General features: G+C 35.1%; 2 protein-coding genes and 2 pseudogenes across 3 annotated transcripts; all 4 read left to right on the top strand.

The window, feature by feature from the left end:
* The first annotated feature begins 8,661 nt into the window (after nucleotides 1-8,661).
* Nucleotides 8,662-9,111, top strand: LOC148763372 (3-ketoacyl-CoA synthase 11 pseudogene; annotated as a pseudogene).
* Nucleotides 9,112-10,362: 1,251 nt separating this feature from the next.
* On the top strand, nucleotides 10,363-10,842 carry LOC18603099 (3-ketoacyl-CoA synthase 11 pseudogene; annotated as a pseudogene).
* Nucleotides 10,843-14,465: 3,623 nt separating this feature from the next.
* Nucleotides 14,466-17,135, top strand: LOC18603098 (3-ketoacyl-CoA synthase 11-like). 2 transcript variants are annotated; one of them, XM_088805861.1, is made up of 3 exons: nucleotides 14,466-15,262; nucleotides 16,152-16,347; nucleotides 16,612-17,135. In XM_088805861.1, the coding sequence occupies exons 1-3, from the start codon at nucleotides 14,513-14,515 to the stop codon at nucleotides 16,932-16,934; spliced, it is 1,269 nt and encodes a 422-aa protein (XP_088661987.1). In that variant the 5' UTR covers nucleotides 14,466-14,512; the 3' UTR covers nucleotides 16,935-17,135. The 2 variants fall into 2 exon arrangements, with proteins under 2 accessions (XP_088661987.1, XP_007034923.3); XM_007034861.3 differs by having other exon boundaries at nucleotides 16,152-17,135.
* Nucleotides 17,136-22,452: 5,317 nt separating this feature from the next.
* Nucleotides 22,453-24,589, top strand: LOC18603097 (3-ketoacyl-CoA synthase 11-like). Its single transcript, XM_018119116.2, has 2 exons — nucleotides 22,453-23,226; nucleotides 23,693-24,589. Exons 1-2 carry the CDS (start codon nucleotides 22,453-22,455, stop codon nucleotides 24,473-24,475), a joined length of 1,557 nt encoding a protein of 518 aa, XP_017974605.2. The 3' UTR covers nucleotides 24,476-24,589.
* The last annotated feature ends 1,728 nt before the right edge of the window (nucleotides 24,590-26,317 follow it).

The raw sequence follows: 26,317 nt of genomic DNA, 5'->3' as shown, positions 1-26,317 counted from the left end.
GAATAGCCAGTATGTCTTCCTCCGCACATACACTTATCAGTTGGCCTTCAGCTATGAATTTAACTTTTTGATGAAGGGAAGATGGTATGGCTCCAGCCATATGAATCCATGGACGCCCTAACAAGCAATTGTATGACGGGGCAATGTCCATGACTTGAAATTGGACCTCAAAAATGCAAGGGCCAATTTTTATCGGTAGTTCAATGTCCCCTACCACCTCCCTTGTGGTTCCGTCGAAAGCCCTTACAACTATGCGGCTGGTTCTCATATACGACACATCTACTGGCAACTTGGTTAAAGTAGAGCGAGACATGACATTTAAAGTTGAACCATTATCGACTAAGACCCTAGGTACGGCATGGTCCTTGCATTTGATGGTAATGTGCAGCGCTTTGTTACTTTCTCGACCACCCGATGGTATTTCTTCATCATTAAAGGCAATGAAGTTCCCCACGATGTGGTCTAACTTTTCCACTGATATATCTTGTGCCACATAAGCTTGGTTCAAGACTTTGAGCAGTGCGTTCCTGTGCGCTTTCGAATTCAACAGTAAGGACAACAACGAGATGCGAGCGGGCATCTTGGTTAATTGTTCTACCATGCTGTATTCACTGTGTTTGATAAACTTGAGAAATTCACCCGCTTCTTTCTCGGTAACAGGATTTTTGACCTCATTGTTCTGAGCCACTACAGATTCGTCAACTTGGTCCTTGGAAAAGGTATCCATTTTCTTTAGGCCTCCCTCTCCCTGTGCTGGTTTCCTTTTTCCAACTCTTTTCGCTATCTCAAGGGAATAACATCTCCCACTTCGCATTATACCCCCTACACCGGTTAGATCTTCAGAAGATGCTTAGGGGGCGGATGAAGCTGTGCCCAAAATATTACACTCATAATTCCATGGGACAGCCTTATCGCTCTTGTAAGGGAATGGGCTGGGGACTTTGATGGTAATACCACTTCTGATCATAGTAGGGGATGTATTATTCATCGGGGCTTCTGTTTTCTTCATAGAAGATGGTGAGAGGTTTAGGTTTGTTTGCCCCGAATGAACTTGATGCCACTTCAGCTGGGGTGTCTCCATTTATGGTTCCGACCAAATTCTCTTCGGCTTCTTCATAAAACTCAATTACCGATGAATCCATCAATTCTTGCAACTTACGACGAAAGCTATCACAATTTTGAATGGAATGCCCAATTGCCCCCATATGAAATTTGCAAGAATAAGCGAGATCACGCCCCAATTTTTTTGTGTCGATGGGTTCTGGAGTGATGGCATTTATCTTGGACAACGCCTCAAACACTTTATCCATTGGCGTTTGAATCTCATCAATACCCTTTTTCACCCTTCGAATCATCTCTTTATGTATGACATTCACAGTCGGTCTTCCATGATTAGGTAACGGGTTCCCATCAACACTCAAACTGTCTTTTTTGGCAAAATTTAAAAGTCCTGCCTTAATGAGCGCTTGAACTTTATGTTTTAAAGCAGTACAATTCTCGGTGGAGTACCCTTGAATTCCAAAATGGTAATCACAATGCGCATTCGGGTCATACCATTTCGGGAAAGGTGGTAGAAGTGGTTCTAAAGGGGTTCGAGCAAGGAGTCAATTTTCTATGAGTTGTGGCAGCAATGTAGTGTAAGGGATTGGAATAGGATCAAACTTCGGTCTTTCTAAGGTAGTTTTAGGTCCTCTTTGACCATGACCAAGATTATTGGTTGAAGCTACCGGTCTTGGTGGTGGAGTTTGTGGAAGAACATTGGTTTGAAATGTTGGTTGCGGGACAGGTTGGTACACATATGGGTTTTGTGTGATGTTGCCTATGTTCGGATAGAAGGGTTGGTATGGGGGGTACGGATAATATGGGTTAAAGTTGTGGGCTTGTTGGCTGTCGTGAGCGACTGCTTGCACATCCCCTTCTTTCTTCTTGGGCGTACTCCCTTTCTTTGAGCTGGCAACTTCATGCCCTTCAATTTTTCCACTTTTGCTAGCTCCTTCTATTATTTCTCCCGATAGGACCAAATCTGCAAAGTTTTTCATGGCATTGCCGATCAAGCGCTCATAGAATAGAGCTCGGAGTGTATTTATGAACAAAACAGTCATCTCTTTATCAGTGAGAGGTGGCTGAACTTGCGCTGCTGTATCTCTCCACCTTTGGGCATATTCCTTGAAGTTCTCGCTTTGCTTCTTTTCCATAGTCTGTAATGACAACCGATCAAGGGCTAATTCAGCCACATGCTTATATTGAGCTATGAAGGCTCTTGCTAAGTCTTTTCAAGTCTTAATACGATTTCGATCTAGCTGTACGTACCACCGAGCAGCTGACCCAATCAAGCTATCTTGGAAAAAATGGATCAATAACTTATCATCGTGAGACTGTGCAGCCATCTTCCGACAATACATGGTAATATGTGCCATGGGACATTTTGTTCCGTCATATTTTTCAAACTCCGGAACCTTGAATTTGGCAGGGATCAATACATCCGGTACTAAGCATAGCTCGGTTGCGTCCATGGTACCAAACCTATCAACTCCTTCGATAGCACGAAGACGCTCTTCCAACAGACTGTACTTTTTCTGATCTTTTTCAGTTTTTCCTGTTTGTGACGAGCCCTTTCTTAGTTTCTCTTGCTCTTTCGAATCGTCTAAATTTGGGACGGGTATTGGTTCAGCAGGATTTATCACAGAATATGGCCCGAATTGCCCATGAGTCGGTTGATGGCTTAGCGGGGGTGGTGCATTGTAATAGACGGATGGCATCACTTGAGGGTGGACCCTTTGAGAGGTTTGGGCATATGGTGGAGTGAACCCTAGGGGATAGGATGGATCATCCTTTTGGTTTCCACTGTCTTATGCTGGCGGGTTTTCTGACGGAGTTGGCTCTTCGATCGCTCTTTTTCCTTTACAGAAACTCATCACCAATTCCATCATCTTTGCTAACTGTTCTCTCATTTCATCCTGAGCTCTTTCCATTCTGTCCATTCGCTCTCTTTGTTCTTCTTCCATGATCTTTGCTCGTTGACGCGTATTATGAACACGTTGGTCACTTGGCTTAGGTGGTCGAGTTATTTTGGAACCTTATTATTGATCATAAACATGAATTAGATGCGTATTTGATGCATGAATGAACCCATTATCTTTATTTTTTAGATGCAAATACTCATTGTCATGAAATGATGATTTATGCATGTATGAATGATTATGTACTAAAAGTATTCGTCACATGACACCCAACAACAAAGTCATCCATTGCATAAGATATTTGTCTTTGATTACAACTCAGAAGCCATCTAGAAATATTCGCCAATCTTATTATAATGGCTATACACCTCATCTAAATGCTTGATCAACTGTTGCTCTTGTTTTCAAACTGAAAAGATCTGGCTTCTTAATATGTCCGTCTTCCAAGCCATGCTTCTCGCCTTGTAAGCCACCTCCCTCATTTGCCAAACCAAGTAATCCATCTGGTCGTATTTCTCTGTATAAGCTTGTTTGTAAGATTCACCCCATTCTTGAATTCTAGTGCTTTGTTGCTTGAGGCGTTCGTATTCCTGTTGATAAGTCGTCATGACCCCTTCGAGCTCCTCATACTCCTGTCTTAGTAATTGGATGGACTCTTGTTGGAATCGCACTTGTCTTCTTAGCCCATCATTGTGCGTTTGAAGTTCATTGCCTCGATTTTCTCTCACTTGTATTTCCCTTTGAAGTTCACTGGTTGTGGCAGAAAACTTATCATTCAGGCTCTCATACTTCCCTTCCATTTTTCGAACTTTCTTTCTTTGCTCACTTACTTCTTTTTTCATTTTCTCACACTCTTTTTGGAGGTCTTCATACCGTTGCTTCCAATTGGCATTTTCAGCTTCGGACTTCTTTCGAGCCAACTCACTTTCGAGCAAAGCGTCTCGTGGTTCTGGATCAACTGGGCCACGTAGTGCATCTTCTTTCGGATATACCACATCCTTAACTCGTTGGTCATACCATATCTGATATCCGATAGTCACTTCATCGGTGTACCTCCCTTGATCCACTCAGCTGATTTTCTTCCAAGCTTACGCAATCTCTTCAATCCTTTTTAGAAAACCCGGCTCTCCATAAGCAAACTCCAAAGTATTAAGTCGGTGTGTCATCGGCACAAACTGCTTTGACCCAAATTGTCTTCTCACCATAATTGGGGCGTAACTGATGGCTCCCCATGGCCCTATTAACGGTACCCAAGGTTTATTTTCGCATTTGTACAAGACAAGGTGATGCGGCATCCACGGGGCTCTCCATGTTACTTCCACACTCATGAGTTCCCGAAGTCTAGAGATCCATTGTTCCTTAGTCCTATTTTCTGGCCATTCACTCTCGCAAAATTCTCTGATAGGGGCGGTTTGCGGATGAAATGGCTTTCTGAACTTATCGACCTTGCATTCAAAGTGGCTCACTATCCAGATGGAAAGAAGCTGTGCACATCCCACAAATCGTCCTTCACCTTTTCTTCGACAGTAATTCAGTGATCTGAGAGTTTTCGCTAGAATAGAAGGCGAAGGATTGGCCTTGTTGATGACTTGCTCAAAAAAGTCTATAATTTTGACTTCTATATGTCCCAAGACCTTGGGAAAGATCACTAGCCCGTAAATTCCCAAGGCCATCACAAGCTGTCTTTGCTCGGTGTCCTGATGCTTCATGATATAGCTACGTAGAAAACTCCACGGGATACATTCATTGTCCCCTTTTTTCCTTAGATTCTGATCAACTTCCGCCGGGGTAATACCTATCATTTTGGCTAACTTTCGCCTGTGTCCGGTCTTCTGTCCTCTCCAATATATCTTATCCGAATTATCAAGATCGATTTGTAGGAGAGTCGAGTACTCTTCGATTGTGGGAACCATATCCACTTTATTGAACACGAAGCATCTATACGACGGATCCCAAAATTGCACAATGGCCTTCAACAACTGTTCATCTATCTGGACCTTGAGGAGTCGAGCTATGTGGCCATATTTCCTATCAAAATTTGCCTGAGTGGTAGCCCCCCACTTATCCCATATGTTGAGCAAATCGGTGAAGTCGTTCTGTTTGAGATCAAGGTGGACCCTATCAGGTAGTGATGAGAAGTGATCCTTTGACAAGCAATCTCCTTCACTTTGTTGGGCACTCGCCATATGCTGAGTCACTTGATAAATTCCATCGTAACTTGAGGATGGCCATGATGACTCCATGAATGCAACTGGATCTACTCTGTTAATGGTTGTCAGGTGACAAATACTTTTCCTATTATGATGCAAATATGCATATGACAAAAAATTCAAGTTAGCACTATAAACAAAAATTCCAAAAGATGAATGGAAGTAATTAATAACCTGATACCTTTATTATTCGCGGAGAAGATTTTAGAACAAGGGGATTATGAAAATTCCTTCATGTGTACCTAGTCAAAAGGTATATTCTCACGGGTGAAGCTCTACCTAAGCAAAGGCGACTCTCGGTATTCTACATGTTGAGTTTGGGTTGAAAATGGAGCTAAAGGTTCCCAAATCGCTCCTCATTGTCGTCCACACGGACTAGTAAGGCACCCCGGTCCTCACCCATTACAGGCTTCAAACGGACTAGGTTCGATCTGAGTGGGAGTCTTCACTAGCCCGTGCAGAGGTTATCACCTCACGAGAGCGTAGCTACTTAACTCCCTCCTAATTAAGGACAAAGCCCGGGTGGAAGGCTTATGCATGAATGCAAGATGTGTAGTGTGTGAAAAGGAATATACCGACCTTGGACCAATAATTTCACATTTCCCTTATCCTAAATTTCCCGCAATTATTAAAAATAGTGAAGTAAATATAACAAAATAAATGAATACATTAAACAAAAATATGCAAAATTGACGCTAGGGAAAACAGTAAATTATTTAAGGCTTAAGATAACTTATGATTAATTAATGGCTTGACTCTCGAAATCCCCAGTGGAGTCGCCATCTGTCGTGACGTGCGGGTCTGGGAACCCGTCCGCCAGACGCGGGCGAAAATTAAAATCTATTAGGAGTCGCCACCAATCTTTTTTTTTTATCTAGGTGTGATTGGTCACCTATTAACCCAATTCTTAATCGACGAAGTCCTAAATTAATTTTAGGTCCATCGAAAGAACGAGAACTGATCCACCTTTTTTAGAGATGGGTTCGGGAGTGCGGTTACGCACGGAGAACGGTTAGCACCTCCGTGGCGCCCGTTCCACGAACGGTACCATTTAATCTTAAGTTATCTTAATGTAGCCTTTTCTTAGTTTAATCCCTACTTTATTAATTACATTTTTATTAAATTGACAGACTGAGTTTTTTTTTGTTTGGTTTTACGTATGCACATGATGCAAGCGTAAAGTGATGTCATGACTTGTTTATTTTAAGTAATGGAGTCGGTAATCTTTTATTGAAAAATCATTCGAAGACCATCCCAACGCTTTGGTGAAGTCTCGAAATTTTCCTCACCTAGAGATATCTCAGAAGAACTCGTCTCTACAAGCTCATCGGGGAATTCCCATCATCGGGATTCCCGCACCATTTGCAAGATAAATGCGGCGTGCTATGACAGTATAAAATGATGATATCTACGTGCACGCGTTTATTGATTTAGGTGTTTAAAAATTTTGGATTATTTATTATTTATTATTTTTTATTTATATATACTTTATTTTTTGGTTTTCTATTTAAATCCATATTTGTTGTTGGTCAATTTTTTTACTTGATTACAAAGCTTATCTAATAAATAATTAATTAATTTTTAAACGATTGGATTAACTTTATTTAGTAATATTTATTTAAATTAATTCGAATGTAACAAAATTTTCTTACATATATTATTTTTTAACAATGACTATCTGACTTAATGGGTTTTGAAATCTAGAGTTCAAATTTATCTCGACGTTTCGGTGAAAATCCGTCTCGAACTTCACACCCGAAAAACATCCACCCAAAAGAGGCAACTCTTTGCCCCCTTTAGGTGGTAATACTCAAATAATTATTCCAATTATATTATTTATTTTATTTATTTTTTATTTTTTATTTTTTTTATTTTTCATTTATTATTATTATTTTTAAATATATATATTCGCATCATGAATTATTATTGTTATTATTATTTTATTATTTGCAAGCCTCTAAATATATTTATAATATTAATATTTTTTATTCACTTATTATCATTATTGCTATTATTTATATATTTTTATTTTTATTATTTTTATATTTTTATTTTAGCTAACAAACAATTAAATAAACTGGATAAGCCCAAATCCACAATAAACGGGTAAGGCCTCACCTTGCTTGGGCTAGAATGATGGCCCAAGTTGTTTGGGCTGCACGGAGGCATCCCAAGCCTGCTTCCTTGGTCCGCCTGGCCTTCTCCTAAACGCACCGTTTTGGGGCTCTGGGGACTCCCTCAAACGACGTCGTTTAGGCGTCGACCTTTTGAATTCTTCACTCCACTGAAACGACGTCGTTTAGACCCTCGGGTATATAAATCTCGTTTTTGGCCTTTCTTCTCATTTTCGAATTTCATTTTCTCTCTCTAGTTGCACCCTCTCTGCCTTCTCTCTAGAAAAGAACCTCCCTTCTTCGCCGGCGTCGACGTCCCGTCCTCTTTTTCCCCGAGTCTCTCGCCGGCTTCCTCACTCTTTCTCTTGAAACCCTCTTCCCTTTCGAACGACAGATCGGGCACCCCCTTTCTTCGGTCGGTGGTGACCCAAACGAGTTTAGGTTTTCCCTTGTCGGTGGTCGGCATTCCACAGATCCAACCCTCCCTTCACCGCTCACCGATCTCTCTCCCTCAAGCCGAACCGAATCCCGAGTTGAAACCCCGATTCGATTTTTGGCTCCCCCTTTTGATTTTTTTTTTTTTTTTGTGTGGCTAGGTAGTTGTTGGTAGATCTAGGATTTTTTTTGTTTTTGTTCTCATTGTTTTTTTTTTTTGTAGGTTGCAGGTGGTTTTTAAGGAGCCGGGTTGTCCAAAAATTTGGACAACCCGGCGATGGGGTTCTGGCACCCCCTGGAGTTGGTGGCCAGAACCCCCATCATGCGTAGTGGGTTTTTTTTTTAATTTTATATTATTATTATTTTTATATATTTTAATTTGTTTTTATTATAATTTTAAAATTTTTATTTATTTATTATTTTTCTTTTTCAGGTGTCTACACCTCCCAAGCCCCTTATAAATTTCCTAACCTCATCGCTTCATAGTAGCAAGGGCGAAAACTTACATTTTCCATCAACTTTGCAAAACCTTACGAAGCATCCATTAACATTAGCCTCCAACTTTCTGCAATCATGATGAATGAAAAGAAAATAGCACCAGATCAGAGTGAACAAAACTTGGTTCAAGCTCTACCAACTGAAACAAGAACATCCACCTTCTCTCTTGGGGTTAGACTCAAATATGTGAAGCTTGGTTACCATTAGTTGGTCTCCAAAGCTTTATACCTCATGGTTATACCCCTCTTTTGCATCATCTTAACTCATCTTTCAACAATTACAGTTGAAGATTTCATTCAGCTGAGTGAAAACCTTAGGTTGAATTATGTAACGATATGGTTGTTGTCAATTTCTATTGCTTTCCTAGCTACCTTTTACTTCATGTGCCGCCCAATAAACGTGTACTTAGTGAATTTCGCATGTTACAAGCCTGAAAGAGCTCAAATGGTGAGTAAAGAACTTTTCATGCAGTTATCTGCAAAAAATGAATACTTCACTGAAGAAAGTTTAACCTTTCAAAAGAAAATCTTGGAAAGATCAAGGTTCGGTCAAACAACATATGCTCCAAAAGCCTTGATGCAAGTCCCAGCTAACCGAACTATGGCAGAGGCAAGGAAGGAAACAGAGACCGTTATGTTCGGAGCAATCGATGAGCTCTTGGCAAAAACAGGGGTGAAGTCTAGAGATATCGGAATTCTCGTGGTGAACAGCAGTTTGTTCAATCCAACACCATCCCTCTCAGCCGCCATTATGAATCACTACAAGCTTAGAGGGAATAGTTTGAGCTACAATCTTGGTGGCATGGGTTGCAGTGCTGGCCTTATCTCTATAGACCTTGCCAATAAGCTTTTACAGATTTCTAAAATTGAATTTCCCCGAGATTGTGTTTTCTAAAAAAAAATTACTTTTTATAAGAGCTTTTTTTAAGAGCTTCTCAAAATTCTATTTGATTCAATTTCTACTTTAAGAGATAGATAAATTGAAAGAAAAAATCGGATCAAACAAGCACTAGAACTCAAACAGTAAATTTTTTTTTTTAATTATGAGTATATCTTTACTACAAATAATAAAAATATTTAATTATTGGATATTTGTTAATTTCTAAGTGTTTGTTTTGATTTTCCTTTAACTTATCTACCTCTTAAAAAGCAGAAGCCAGGTTAAATAAGAATTTTGAAAAGTTATTAAAATAAACAGTTTTTTTTTAAAACAAAATCTAGAGAAAAAAACTTCAAGAAAAGCCCCAAAGAGGACCTTTCTCTTTTTTTCTTCTAAAAACATGTCAATTTTCTCTAAAAAAAATTGTTTCAAAAATGTCGTTAACTATTAAAAATAATGATAACATTAGCCGTTTTCATTTTTATATGATTTATTATTAATTATAAACTTTATATTATATAAAAATATTTTTATATTTTCAAAAATTTGTTTTACATAAATAATAAAATAAAATTAACTTTTTTTATTATGAATAAAAGAATTTATAATTAATAAAAATTTATTTATTAAATACCTTTTATGATAATCTTAACTAAAATTAAAACTTATATAGATTGTTTTGCCAAACAACTTATTTATAAAAAAAAAGTTTATAAAAGTAAATTTATCAAACAGATTTAGCTTAATTTTAAAATTATTTTTTATAAAAACTTCATAATAATTTTTAAGCTATTAAAATCAAACTAAACAGGTTCTAAATTAGATAGTAACTTTTTTTTAACGATTTCATTCATTAGTATTTTAATAAATCAAATCCATATTGGTTCTCAACATTATTCCAATGCCCAAACTTATTTTATTTTGATCTCATGTACAATAGGTGCATCGCAACTTGTATGCTTTAGTGGTCAGTACGGAGAACATCACATACAATTGGTATTTTGGCAATAATCGACCAATGCTTGTGACAAACTGTCTATTTCGGGTGGGTGGAGTTGCAATTCTTCTATCAAACAGATCAAGTGATCAACGTCATTCGAAGTATGAACTAATTCACACCCTTTGTACTCACAAAGGTGCGGATGATAAGAGTTACAATTGTGTATTGCAGCAAGATGATGAAGAAAACAAAGTGGGTGTTTCACCGTCAAAAGACCTCATGGCAGTAGCTGGGAAGCCCTCTAAGCAAATATCACAACACTTGGGCCATTGGTTCTTCCGCTGTCAGAGCAACTCCTGTTTTTCACAACTTTAGTGGCAAGAAAAGTTCTGAAAATGAAGATAAAACCATACATTCCGGATTTTAAGTTGGCATTTGAGCACTTCTGCATTCATGCAGGGGGGAGAGGGGTGCTAGATGAACTAGAGAAAAGCTTGGACCTCACTCAATGGCACATGGAGCCTTCCAGGATGACTCTCTACAGGTTTGGCAATACTTCAAGCAGTTCTTTGTGGTATGAACTGGGTTACTCGGAGGCCAAAGGAAGAATCACGAAGCGTGACAGGGTCTGGCAAATTGGGTTCCGATCAGGATTCAAATGCAACAGTGCTGTTTGGCGTGCAGTAAGAACAGTGAATCCAACCGTGGAGAAGAATCCTTGGATGGATGAAATCGACAAATTTCCTGTGCGAGTCCCTCAAGTGGCATCCATGTCTAGTGAAAATTTAGGAATTCAATGTTCCTAGCTACCTTTTATCTATCGTATGCCTACATGAATTCAGTATGTAAAATATATAAAATGGCAAAAGTAGTTATAGGCGTGAGTCCATTATTAATTGGATTCTAAGAATAGCAGCTAGGAATATAAACAAATAATTAATGTGGTGAGCCCAAGAGTACGTACCACAATATATATATATATATATGAACCCTTTCAAAGATTAATATAATTAAGTTTGCTATTTAATTATAAGGTTTTGGAGGTAGTACATATGTTTGTCAAATTACTCGGCTCAAACAACTCATAGACTTCTTATGTGAGAAGGGGAAAAAGTTCAATTGTTAGCGTGCATTACCATTATAATTGCAATTCAAGATCTCAAGATTTGATTGCTTCACTTTGTCACTCCTCTGATCTCACCCTCTTTTAATTTCTTCCTTTCTGCTCGTTGCCTTATAAGTTCTCAGCCGAGTCCTTTTCTTTTTTATGCTTTCTCTTTTATGATTGTGATCACCTTTTTGAGGTTCTCACTACTTGTTGCATTTTTCAGAATTATATATATGGAGGAACGAAAATTGATTTTATCCTTACAATTTCATTCGCTTGCTTTTATATAGTTTTCATAGGACGTACACTACATTTTTTATTTTTATTTTTTGAATATGCTAATTAATAATTCTATTTTGGTATAATCTTTACAAAAGTCTCTAAATTATTCAGTACAATTCAAATAAATCTTTATACTTTTATTACATTCAATCAAGTCATTATATTTTTCATTTGGTCAAATAAGCTCTTATGTTAATAAAAACTCACAAATGATCTAACAAAAACAAACTTTTATGATTAATGCTTGACTTAATCAAAATACCACTAATCATTTAAAACCGCATAATATACCGACATGTCATAATAGATGATAATATGGTATGTTAACATAATATATTGAGATGCTCATGTGGCATGTTTAACCCTTCACATCAATACCACGTGAGTATAAAAATAACAAATGATATTTTGATTAATGGTAATTAGTCACCCATTAATCATAAAAGCTTATTTGACTCAAAATAAAAATTAAAGGTTTGATTAAATGAAATAGTAGAATAAGAACTTATTTGAATTTTCGTGAATATTTCAGGGACTTTCGTGAGTGTAAAAATAACAAGTGATGTTTTAATTAATGGTAATTAGTCATCTATTAATTATAAAAGCTTATTTCACTCAAAATAAAAATTAAGAGTTTGATTGAACACAACAGTAAAATAAGAAATTATTCAAATTTTCTTAAATATTTTTTAGACTTTTTTGAATATTATGTCTTTTATTTTTTGTCTTAATACAATAGAGGCAAAGTTATTACCCCTAATAGATGCTAATTATATTTAAATCTTCAACAAATAAAATAATTATTTGTTGGTAATTTTGAAGCAATATTAACTGAAATAGCCTTTTCTTGTGAAAAATCTAAAAATGCAACTTCCACCCAAAATTTTTAAAAAAGAAAACTATGATATCAATTTCGAATTAAATTTGAACATTAACGATGAGTTTTATACAATCATATATATATATATATATATATATATATATATATATATATGTTTAAATTACTTATTCAATAATTGAGATGTTATAAAAATTAACATGACGAGGAAATTTGAAAAAATAAAAAAAAAAAGGTGAAAGAAGAGGAAGTAATTAGGTTATCAAGACTGATCCCATTTACTTGTGGTAGCCATTGCATGTGCTAGGAGCAATGATGCTGGAATTTTCTTTTTTTTAATTATAGAATTAAAGAATTTTAAATTAAGGTTGTTTGATTTTGGGTTTAATGGTGATTAACCAATGCAGTACAATCAATTGCTGCAATCCTCACCGGTGATAAAGTGATATCGTATCTAAATTCTGCTCACACAACAGCAAATTAAAATTATTACGATGAATTCTTGATAGTTTTGCTGAGGACGCTTCGAGTGCTAGTGATGATGATTGATGTGTCTCGGCTTTGAAAGGATTACAAGTAGAATAAGGCAGTGAGAGATTTTCGGTTCCTGTAAACCAAACGCCATGGCCTCAAGGTAAGCTTGCAGTGAAAAATAATGGCAAATTAAACTAGCTAGGACTTTCTTTTACAAACGGAAGCTGTCATAGGGATGATAGACGGAAATACGAAAAGGGTTTTTATTTGCGTTCCCCTATCTGTCGAATGAATGTTTCGTCTGTTCTTTCTTCTTTTTTTTTTCAGAATTAAAAAGTGAAATTTGGATGTTACATTCTCAACTAAAACCTGGAAACAACATTACAAGTGGATTGGTCTCCTGGAAATATTACAGATGATCATGGCATCGAAACCGAGCGGAGGTTTCAGGTGGTGATCTAAGAAATATTGGTAGCTTTGATTGTTTAACGTTTTCTGTCTATGCTGAAGCTAAACTTTGCTTATTTGAAGACAAGATAATAGCTTAATCTGCTGCAAACTTAATTTTTAAACTGCAGAGGGTTAGGTATGTCTATAGGAATATGGGTAAAAAAGTTTGCTGATACCTTCGATATTAAGTGCTTAATTATTTTTCCTCAGTATGGTCCGATCCCTCTCTCTAACTTAGGCGGAATGCATTTACTTTAGATTGTGATCTAATAGTATCTTATTGTTTTGACAGTAAATGGATGGTTAGGAGAGGAATGACATTGTTTTGGTATAGAAGGACATATGAGGATTAAGGAGTCGAGAATATGTTGTACACTTTTGATGTAGAGTTCCTACTAGACAGGCCGATGATTCGATGCTTTGCAGTCTTTCGATTCCTGGAGGGCCATTTGGGTTGGGCTTCACCATACCTTCTTCATCAACGGAGTAGACAGATGCTCTGAGGAGGGCCTTCACAGTATCAACTTCAATCTCGGTTTGGGTATGGCCTTTATCGTTGGGCTCCGAAAATTTCTGAACCGATTCATTTGATGAGAGTACAACCGGCTCCCTCTCTGCATGGGTGCTGTCTGTATTCAGCAGACCAATCAGCCATGCTTGGGAACAATACAGGCCGACCATACTCGGCAACTTAAATTTCCTGTCTCGAGGAGAATCCTCAAGCAAAGCTGCTTAGATTCCTATCCATTAAATATCTGCAACTGATTTCTCAGTGAACCAACTTAATATCTTTCACCTTTTCAGTGTGCGCACCTCCAAGCTCACAGCGGCACTTAACTCTTCACGCTACTTTTGGTTAATTTTATCAAGTGTTTGTAAGCATTTGTTACAATTACTCAAAGGATATATATATAAAATATGATACTTGTGATGATTTAAACTGTTTTCATGGTTTGGTCAGATGGACATAAGATAGCTCTAACTCTAATTTGTTGAAACCAAAATTAGTTTCCCTTTACTTTTTCTAGAATAAATTCCCTTTATTTGTTCGTTTTGAATATTTTTCACCTGTATATTGTTTTGCTTTGGAAATGCCAATAATAATTGGATTTTTCTTTCGTGTCATGGAGAGCTAACACAACCATTTATACCTACGTACAGCTGGTGGTTGAGTGCTTAGTAGATGTCAACTCTTTATCGTTCTTAATTTCCCTTCTTTCGGTCTCAAGACCCTATAAATTTCTTAACCTCGAACGGCAAGGCAAGGCGGGGAACTTTGTTACTGATTCCTTCACCTTTCCAAAAGCCTCCAACCTCTGCAATCATGATGAATGGACAAAACTTTGTTCAAGCTCTACCCGAAACAAGAGCATCCAGCTTCTCTCTCTCTGTTAAACGCAAATATGTGAAGCTTGGTTACCATTACTTGGTCTCCAAAGCTTTATACCTCATGGTTATACCCCTCTTTTGCATTATCTTAACTCATCTTTCAACGATTACAGTTGAAGATTTCATTCAGCTGCATGAAAACCTTAGGTTGAATTGTGTAACAGTATGGTTGTTGTCAATTTCTATTGCTTTCCTCGCTACCTTGTACTTCATGTGCCGCCCAAGAAACGTGTACTTAGTGAATTTCGCATGTTACAAGCCTGAAAGAGCTCAAATGGTGAGTAAAGAACTTTTCATGCAGTTATCTGCAAAAAATGAACGCTTCACCGAAGAAAGTTTAATCTTTCAAAAGAAAATCTTGGAAAGATCGGGGTTCGGTCAAACAACATATGCTCCAAAAGCCTTGATTCAAGTCCCAGCTAACCGAACTATGGCAGAGGCAAGGAAGGAAACAGAGACCGTTATGTTCGGAGCAATCGATGAGCTCTTGGCAAAAACAGGTGTGAAGCCTAGAGATATCGGAATTCTCGTGGTGAACAGCAGTTTGTTCAATCCAACACCCTCCCTCTCAGCCGCCATTGTGAATCACTACAAGCTTAGAGGGAATATTTTGAGCTACAATCTCGGTGGCATGGGTTGCAGTGCTGGACTCATCTCTATAGACCTTGCCAATCAGCTTTTACAGGTTTCTAAAATTGAATTTTCCCTTTAGACGTAGGGAGATTGTGTTTTTTAAAAAAAAAAATTAGTTTTTTTAAGTTTGACTTAATTTTTACTTTTAAAAGGTAGATAGATTGAAAGAAAAATTTAGATCAACTAAGTACTATAACTCAAATAGTTTTTTTTTTTTTTTTTGAAAATTATGAGTATATCGTTACTACAAACAGTAAAAATATTTAATCATTGGATATTTGTTAATTTGTAAGTGTTTGTTTGGTTTGATTTTTTTTTTAATAGGAATTTTGAAAAGCTATTAAAACAAACAGCTTTTTTTAAAAAACAAAATTTAGAAAAAAAAACTTCAATAAGAGCTTCAAAGAGGGGCTTTCTCTTTTTTTTTTCTTATAAACATTTCAGTTTTCTTTTAAAAAAAAATTGTTTCAAAAATGTCCTCATCTATTAAAAATAATGCTAACATTATCCATTTTCATTTTTATATGATTTATTATTAATTATATTAAAATATTTTTATATTTTCAAAAAAATTTTACATAAATAAAAAAATAAAATTAACTTTTTTCCATTGTGAATAAAAGAATTCATAATTAATAAAAAATTATATATTAAACACCTTTTATGATAATTTTAACTAAAGTTATAGCTTATATAGATTGTTTTGTCAATATAAAAAAGAGTTTATAAAAGTAAATTTATCAAACAAATTTAGCCTAATTCTAAAATTATTTTTTTATAAAAACTTCATAATAACTATTAAGCTATAAAAATCAAACTATACTAATTTTTTTTTAACGATTTCATTCATCCTCTTAGCATTTTAATAAATCAAATCCATATTGGTTTTCAACATTATTACAATTCCCAAACTTATTTTATTTTGATCTCATGTACAATAGGTGCATCACAACTCGTATGCTTTAGTGGTCAGTACGGAGAACCTCACATACAATTGGTATTTTGGCAATAATCGACCGATGCTTGTGACAAATTGCCTATTTCGAGTGGGTGGAGCTGCAATCCTTCTCTCAAATAGATCATATGATCGCCGTCGTTCCAAGTATGAACTGGTTCACACTCTTCTTACCCACAAAGGTCAGGATGACAAGAGTTACAATTGTATATTGCAGCAAGAAGATGAAGCAAACGAAGTGGGTGTTTCACTGTCAAAAGACCTCACGGCTGTAGCTGGGGAAGCCCTCAAAGCAAATATCACAGGACTAGGGCCATTGGTTCTTCCCCTTTCAGAGCAACTCCTGTTTTTCGCAAATTTAGTGGCAAGAAAAGTTTTGAAAATGAAGATAAAACCATACATTCCAGATTTTAAGTTGGCATTTAAGCACTTCTGCATTCATGCAGGGGGGAGAGGGCTGCTAGATGAACTAGAGAAAAGCTTGGACCTCACTCAATGGCACATGGAGCCTTCCAGGATGACTCTATACAGGTTTGGCAATACTTCAAGCAGTTCTTTGTGGTATGAACTGGGTTACTCGGAGGCCAAAGGAAGAATCAAGAAGCGTGACAGGGTCTGGCAAATCGGGCTCGGATCAGGATTCAAATGCAACAGTGCTGTTTGGCGTGCAATAAGAACAGTGAATCCAACCGTGGAGAAGAATCCTTGGATGGATGAAATCGACAAATTTCCTGTGCAAGTCCCTCAAGTGGCATCCGTCGTGTATTAAAATTTAGGAGTTCAATGTTCCTAGCTACCTTTTATCTATCATATGCCTACATGAATTCAGTATGTAAAATATATAAAATGGCAGAAGTAGTTATAGGCGTGTGGCCATTAGTTAGTTGGATTCTAAGAATAGCAGGTAGGGATTTAAACAAATAATTAATGTGGTGAGCCCATGAGCACGTACCACAATATATATATATATATATATATATATATATATATATATATATGTATGTATGAATCTTTTCAAAGATTAATATAATTAAGCTTGTTACTTTATGAAACGTTGTAAGATTTACAAGATAGCAATTTTTCATCATTCACATCAATACCATGTAAGTATAAAAATAACAAATGATATTTTGATTAATGGTAATTAGTCACCCATTAATCATAAAACTTATTTGATTTAAAATAAAAATTAAAGGTTTGACTGAATGAAATAGTAGAATAAAAACTTCTTTGAATTTTCTTGAATATTTCAAAGACTTTCGTGAGTATAAAAATAACAAGTGATATTTTGATTAATAGTAATTAGTCACCTATTAATCATAAAAGCTTATTTCACTCAAAATAAAAATTAAGGCTTTGATTGAACGTAATAGTAGAATAAGAACTTATTTGAATTTTCTTAAATATTTTTGAGACTTTTTTGAATATTGTGTCTTTTATTTTTTGATCTTGATACAATAGAGGCAAAGCTATTTCCCCTAATAGATGCCAATTATGTTTAAATCTTCAACTAATAAAATAAAATGTACTAGTTGTAAAATAATAATTATTGGTAATTTTGAAGCAATATTAACTGAAATAGCCTTTTGCTTGTGAAAAATCTAAAAATACAACTTCCACCCAAACTTTTAAAAAAAGAAAACTATGATATCAATTTCAAATTAAATTTGAACATTAAGAATGAGTTATATATATATATATATATATATATATATATATATATATATATATATATTTAAATTATTTATTCAATAATTGAGATGTTATAAAAATTAACATGACGAGGAAATTTGAAAAAAAAAAAAGGTGAAAAAAGAGGAAGTAATTAGGTTATCAAGACTAAACCCATTTAGCTATGGCAGCCATTGCATGTGCTTGGAGCAATGACGCTGGAATTTTCTTTTTCTAATTATAGAATTAAAGAATTTTAAATTAAGGTTGTTTGATTTTGGGTTTAATGGTGATTAACCAATGAAGTACAATCAATTGTTACAATCTTTGCCGGTGATAAAGTGATATCGTGTCTAAATTCTGCTCACACAACAACAGATTAAAATTATTACGATGAATTCTTGATAATTTTGCTGAGCACATTGAGTGCTAGTGATGATGATTGATGTGCCTTGGCTTTGAAAGGATTACAAGTAGAATAAGGTAATGATAGCATGCTTGGTTCACTAGAAAGAATAGAGTGAAAATAAAATAGTCATTTCAAGATAATATAATAGAGGAAGAATAGCTATTATGTTGATTGGTTCATGAGATAGAATAAAATAGAAATTGCTATTATTACTTATTCCATTATTTAGTTGGCAGGAATAATTTCAAGAATGATTAAGGAATAATGGGTAAATGATAAAAATACCCTTTATTAAAATTTAAAGATTTTTTAACTAAATAATAAAAAAACTATGATGAGAAATAAATACTCTTTATTACAATTAAAGAATTTAATTTGTTAAAAGATAAAAATATTCTGAGCAATAAAATCAAAATAACTTTACTATAATTAAATAATATTTTCATCAAAATACAAATATATTTTTATTATAATTTAATAATATTTTGTATTAGAAGATAATTAAACCTTTTATTATAATTAAATAATATTTCATATTAAAAGATAAAATATATTTTTCATTAAATTTAAATAATACTAAATAGTATTCTTTATTACTTTTATTATATTCAAATAATAATATTAAGTAATATGCTTTATAATATTTATTATAGTGAAATAATATTAATATATTAAATAATATTTAAATATTTTCATTTCCCTTTTTTTGAAAATGAAGTAAAAAAATTTTTGTCTTTTGTGCTTTAGAGAGAGAAGGAGTGAGGAAGAGAGAGAGAAAAAATGGATTTAGTATTTTTTTATAAGGTTATTTATTAAATTATAAAAAGGTATATTTATCTAATCAATTTTTTTTTATTCCCAACAATTTAAAATAGCTATTACCACGAGGAGCCTTGATAATGACTATTCAGATTTTTTTTAGAATGGTTATTCTGAAGAATAACTATTCTATTAAACCAAATGCAGTTTTATTTCAAAAATAAGAATAGAGAATGAATGACTATTCTATTCCCCCCAACTAAACATACCCAAAGAGATTTTATGTTCCTGTAAACCAAACGCCGTGGCCTCAAGGTAAGCTTGCAGTGAAAAAAAAACGGCTAATTAAACTAGCTAGGACTTTCTTTTACAAACGGAACCTGTCATAGGGCTGATAGACGGAAATACGAAAAGGGTTTTTATTTGCATTCCTCTATCTGTCGAATGAAAGTTTCCTCTGTTCTTTCTTCTTCTTTTTTTCAGAATTAAAAAGTGAAATTTGGATGTTACATTCTCAACTAAAACCTGGAAACAACATTACAAATGGATTGGTCTCCTGGAAACATTACAGATGATCATGGCATCGAAACCGAGCGGAGGTTTCAGGTGGTGTTCTAAGAAATATTGGTAGCTTTGATTGTTTAACGTTTTCTGTCTATGCTGAAGCTAATCTTTGCTTATTGGAAGACAAGATAATAGCTTAATCTGCTGCAAACTTAATTTTTAAACTGCAGGGGGTTAGGTATGTCTATAGGAATATGGGTAAAAAGGTTTGCTGATACCTTCAATATTTAGTGCTTAATTATTTTTCCTCAGTATGGTCCGATCCCTCTCTCTAACTTAGGCGGAATGCATTTACTTTAGATTGTGATCTAATAGTATCTTATTGTTTTCACAGTAAATGGATGGTTAGGAATGACTTTATTTTGGTATAGAATGATATATGAGGATTAAGGAGTCGAGAATGTGTTGTGCACTTTTGATGCAGAGTTGCTATTAGACAGGCCGATGATTCGATGCTTTGCAGGCTTTTGATTCGTGGAAGGCCATTTGGGTTGGGCTTCACCATACCTTCTTCATCAACGGACTAGACAGATGCTCTGAGGAGGGCCTTCACGGTATCAACTTCAATCTCGGTTTGGGTATGGCAAATTGGGTTCGGATAAGGATTCAAGTGCAACAGTGCTGTTTGGCGTGCGTTAAGAACTATTGATCCTGCTAGTGCCACAGAGAAAAATCCCTAGACGGATGAAATTGATGAATTTCCCGTGCAAATCCCTAAAGTGGCACCTATTGTTTATTGAGACATACACTTATGTCTACCATCTACCTATTATGCATGAATTTAAAATGTCAAAACAATAAATCATTTATCAAAACAAACGGGAATTAAAACTTAAAACGAGCGTGCTTTGGAGTTTATTAAATTTTGTTTTTCTTTTTTGAAAAGGCTTTTAAGCTATGCTCATTACTTAAAAAAAAAAAACATGTACAAAAACTATCCACTTTGTGGTAGTAAATTAGCCAGCTCAGTAGGACAAGTCCTAGCACGAAACAAGCTATGAATATGCCAAAGAAACAATTAAAGCCAACAGCAACCAGAAGATGAACATTACAAAGCAAAGCCATCACCCTAGTCTCCGCTTATCAACCCGTAGTCGTGCAACAATTCCACAAAGCAGCTTCCTGGTTAACCAAAAAAAACTCAGCAAGCCTCAAGGTTATGTTCTGTCATAGTATATTTATATTCAGTTAACTGTAAATTAAAACCAGAAGCATTAACACGGCCTTCTCTAATCTTTGGATTCCAAACCAAAAATAAAGACTCCATCATCAATCAGTGCTATCACAAAACAATGGACAAGAGAACTCATGGCAGGTTGCTTATGTTATGAATTTGAAAAAGCAAAGTCATACTATCGCAACCCAAAGATTCCTTCCTTTCATCCCACATTCTCGGTTCACCAGCCACCCGTTCAGGCTTCAGCATTACACATTCAAAACTTTGGACCCTATTTTGGTTTCTATTTCTACTCTATTAAGCTTGTGCTTGTAGCGCATAACAACACATTATGTAGCAAAAAAAAAAAAAGCTTGTGCTCGTAGCTTTGCAGTTTGCGGGCCTTCTTTCGTGCTCATGTTCTACTTTTAGCCGTTTCTGTTATCTGCTTTTCCTTTCAATTATCTGTTTATGTGTTAAGAATGAACTTTCCTCCTGTTTTGACTGAGCCAAAAATAAAAGCTACGAGTATCACTGTGGGGAGAGAATCCCCATCCAAAGAACGTACATAGGAAGATTTTAGGCCTTTATGCCTTTACTCAAACTTTTGGTAGAATGGAAAATCCAGAAGCAAATCAGCTCTGGGAAGTGGATTGATCAGTGCTAGATGAGTTTGTTGAATAGCCAACGTTTTGGAAAATATTTGTAACATTATGCAAAACCAAAATGAAAAATTATGGTAGAAAGAAGTCATTTGCTGTATGAACTTAAACCTGTTTTTTTGTTGCTTACAAAAATTATTATTGCAATATATTGAATTAAGTCTTCAGGGTCTTTCGAGCAATCATCGAGATAACATATGACATATCTAAAAGATGATGGAATTTTTGGACAATATTTGCGCACAATTTGATATAATAATTAACTGGATCTGGTTTTTTTTTTTTTTTTTTTTTTGGGATTTGCAAGGTCTAATTTGTGATCGGGACAGCTTCAGTATGCTGATTTCTTTACTAAACAAGTCTCAGTCAAATGCAAACATTTCTTGGCTGCTTAATAAGATCTTTTGAGCAATAATTCAGATAATGGCTGATATCTTGCTTGTGATCATGATTATATTTGTAAGTCAAATTAACCATCCAACTATGATAATATTCAGTTCCCCTTACTTTATAGAATTTGATTATTTTGGTACAAGGACAACTGGTTTTTGTTGGATGACTATGGCAATTGGCAAGGACAAATATTAGTTTTGATCTGTTTTTAATCTCTCCGGTTTCTTATAATATTCATGGCTAAACGAGGGAGAAAAATTTGGACACCATGGGTCAAAAATCAAAAGAATTCTTAAGAAATCATTACTCAAGGCTTTTAAAGATGGGTTTGCACACATCTCACTCAAATGATCAACATTCTAATAATACTTCTGTTAAATGTCTTGATTTATGCATTTGTTATCATTTGATTGTAACTAAATTATACATAACGTGGTACTTATGTGACCTAAAATATATACTCCCCACATGGTACAATAATCATTTTGAATACTTTAGAATGGAAAGAATTAAAGGACGATCTTTTGATAATATTTCAGCTTTCTGCTTCAGCTTTGAGTGCTTACTAGCTAACTATATATAATGCTTAGCTGCTCTTCATGCCGGTACGGTGGAAACTTACTCTTTCCATCCCAAAACCTTAGAAATTAGCCTCCGTTCAGTGTTTGCAGCCATGATGAATGAAAAGAGAAGAGCCCCAGAGAATGAACAAAACTTGGTTCAATCTCTATCTGAAACGAGAACATCTAGCTTCTCTCTCTCCGTTAAACTCAAATATGTGAAGCTCGGTTACCATTACTTGGTCTCCAGTGCTTTGTACCTCATGGTTGTGCCCTTCTTTTGCATCATATTAACTCATCTTTCAACATTTACGATTGAAGATTTCGTTCAGTTGAGTGAGAATTTTAGGTTGAATTATTTAACATTATGTGTGTTGTCTGTTTCCATTGCTTTCTTAGCTACATTTTACTTCATGAGCCGCCCACGAAAAATCTACCTAGTGAATTTCGCATGTTACAAGCCCGAGAAGGCTCGAATGGTAAGTAAAGAACTTTTCATGCAGTTATCAGCAGTCAGTGGAAGTTTCACGGAAGAAAGTTTAGCATTTAAAAGGAAAATCCTAGAAAGGTCAGGGTTTGGCCAGATGACATATGGCCCAGAAGCCTTGATGCAGGTCCCCAGAAACCAATGTATGGCAGAGGCAAGAAAGGAAACTGAGACGGTTATGTTTGCGGCAATCGATGAGCTCCTAGCGAAAACTGGGGTGAAGCCTAGAGATATAGGGATTCTCGTGGTGAATAGTAGTTTGTTCAATCCAACACCATCCCTCTCAGCTACCGTTGTAAATCACTACAATCTTAGAGGGAACATTTTGAGCTATAATCTTGGTGGCATGGGTTGCAGTGCTGGGCTTATCTCAATAGACCTTGCCAAACAGCTTTTACAGGTTTCGGTTTTCTCTATTAATTAATTGGTGTTAAACTCACATGAGATATAATTAATCTTTTCTGCTCATCATAAACTTAATTTACCCCATAAATAATTTTAAAAATCTAATTAAAGGGATCAATTAATTAGGGCATAGGAAATTATATGAAAAATTGAAACTGGTGCAGTGCCTGTGTATAGAAAACTATGCTGCATTTATTTATTTATTTATTTTTGAAAAGAACTATGCTGCATTTATGACAGATTAATTTGAATATCATATTATTATTCCTCTTAATTTGTATATGTTTTTATTCTTTATCTAACTTAAATTACTAAAAATCAAATGGTAAAAGTAGAACCTAGATTTTTAACTTAGTGATCCCTAAACATTTTGCTCTATGATTAAACATTACTATATATATTTGTATCAAACAAAGAGAGTTGCATTTGTATTACATAAAAAGTTATTCTATATGTACCAGGTGCATAGCAACTCATATGCTTTAGTGGTTAGTACGGAAAACATCACATACAATTGGTACCACGGTAATAATCGATCGATGCTTGTTACAAATTGTCTATTTCGAGTGGGTGGAGCTGCAATTCTCCTATCAAATCGATCGAGTGATCGTCGCCATTCAAAGTATGAACTTGTTCACACCCTTCGTACCCACAAGGGTGCCGATAACAAAAGTTACAATTGTGTATTCCAGCAAGAAGATGAATTAAAAAATGTGGGTGTTTCGCTGTCAAAAGACCTCATGGCAGTCGCTGGAGAAGCCCTCAAAACAAATATCACAACACTAGGGCCGCTTGTCCTTCCCCTGTCAGAGCAACTATTGTTTGCGGCAACATTAGTGGCGAGAAAAGTTTTTAAAATGAAGATAAAATCATACATTCCGGATTTCAAGTTGGCATTTGAGCACTTCTGCATTCATGCAGGAGGCAGAGCGGTGTTAGATGAGTTAGAGAATAGCTTGGACCTCACTCAGTGGCACATGGAGCCTTCCTGGATGACTCTCTACAGGTTTGGCAATACTTCAAGCAGTTCTTTGTGGTATGAATTGGCTTACTTAGAGGCCAAAGGAAGAATCAAGAAGCGTGACAGGATATGGCAAATTGGGTTCGGATCAGGATTCAAGTGCAACAGTGCTGTTTGGCGTGCGCTAAGCGCAATCGGTCCTGCCATGGAGAAGAATCCCTGGACGGATGAAATTGATGAATTTCCTGTGCAAGTCCCTAAAGTGGCACCCATCGTTTATTGAAGTTCACGAACATTTCTACCATCCATCATGCATGAACTTAATCTGTCAAAATCAGAAGTCTATTTGAGGCTTCGTTTCTGTGTCAAGGCTTTTCTCACTCCACCGTCTTGTAATCCTTGATCAATTCAATGAAAAGTTTCTACTTTTGTCTTAGCAAGAAATAAAAGTGGTTATTGGCTTATTGCCATTGATTCTAAGTGTAGTGTAGTTCAGCACTATATATATGTTCAAGAAAGAAGATAGAAAAGCTAATCTGCATTTGCTACATTCATATGACTTGTACACATGCATAGAGACAGAGCGATTCCCCTGCCATGACAAAATTTCCATCTCATTGAAGCCTCAATGACGAAGAAACAGAGCTATTCCCTGTCACATAGTTCCGTAAATTTGTAACCAATTTCTCTTAAAATTAATTAATCAAAATAATCCATCATCAAATTTTCAAACCTAAATTATAAATTTTGAAAAAAAACAATTAACCACACTCTCCTTATAAACTTAAGATGAATTATGGACTGTTACGTCAATATTTAACAATAACCGCTGTTTATTCATTATATATTAATTAAATTTTACACGCCTTAGTATAACTAAATTATTGGTCAAAATTGAATTAGATCAATGAAATTGTTGTCAATATAATTAGTATTAAATAACCTTAATTCCCTTATATATCGTTAAATGTATCAATGTTGCTTAATGATGAATTGGATATTATAGGTGGTACATTGAATATATGGGTTCTTGGAATCAAACTATTAAAAGAGAGCAGAAAAAGAAAAAAAAAATTTCTACCACTATAACCAGAAATTAATTAAGTTTTAAAAGAAAAAGTACTATTGATTGGTTATTAAATGGAGTTTATTATAACTAGCTTAGCAAAGCAATACAAATTCACTGTAGAACATTTTGATGGTAAAGTCGCCATTGTGATATTGGTACCGCCATTTCATAAGGTTTCTTATATGGGTATTAAAAGCAACAATCAATTTAGAAGCGAAACATTGCTGGAGTGCAGCTACAACACAAGTAAATATATAATACCGGCATGATTTGATGCCTTATTTGGGTAATTTCTCTAATAATCATCAATTTACTCAAAAGTAATGGCTTAAATATTTCTAGTTTGGAATGAGTAATTAAGGTGAGAATGACTACGAGATAAGAAAAGTAATTAGTCTTCATGGCCCAGGGACCAGGGCTAGCTCAAACAAATGGGAAAATTTTTGCTGTACTTGCCAGGGTTACACTCAAGTGGAGGGAGTTCAACTAAGCTGTTGAGAAAAAGAAGAACAAATAATGGAACAAGCAAAGAACTAAAGGACAAAAGCTAGTAAAATGTACTATTCATTGCAATTTATTATACAAACTAACATGCTTTTTACAGGCTTACAGAAATAATTGGCTTGGCTTTCTTATTATATCTACTCAATAATTATCTGAAAACAATTAAAGATAAAGTTAGAAACAAAACAATTTAAAAAACATCTTATCTTACACTTTTCAAGTGAAAGATTTATTTGACTTTATCTAATAAAAAAAAGTTAAAACATTTGAAAAGCTCATGTATTAGGGTATTTTCTTTAATTTAGTTTTTTTTACTAAAAATCATAATATTTTAATCTCTTCATTTTGAAAATTGCTTCAATTTAATTCCTCTTACGTAAAATCGTAATATTTTAATTTCTTCATTTTGAGAATTGCTTCAATTTAATCATTCTCATATTTTTCATTTAAATTAACTGTTACGATATCGACATCAGCACTGACGTAGCACTTGATGTTGACGTACATTATACTTTGGGTTCAGGATGTCACGTGGCACACTAAGAGATTGCC

This window comes from Theobroma cacao, chromosome 4 (assembly GCF_053813885.1).
Source record: "Theobroma cacao isolate CCN51 chromosome 4, ASM5381388v1, whole genome shotgun sequence".
NCBI classification, from domain to species: domain Eukaryota; kingdom Viridiplantae; phylum Streptophyta; class Magnoliopsida; order Malvales; family Malvaceae; genus Theobroma; species Theobroma cacao.
The sequence above is the reverse complement of the archived record's forward strand: the minus strand, read 5'-3'. Positions and strand labels throughout refer to the sequence as shown.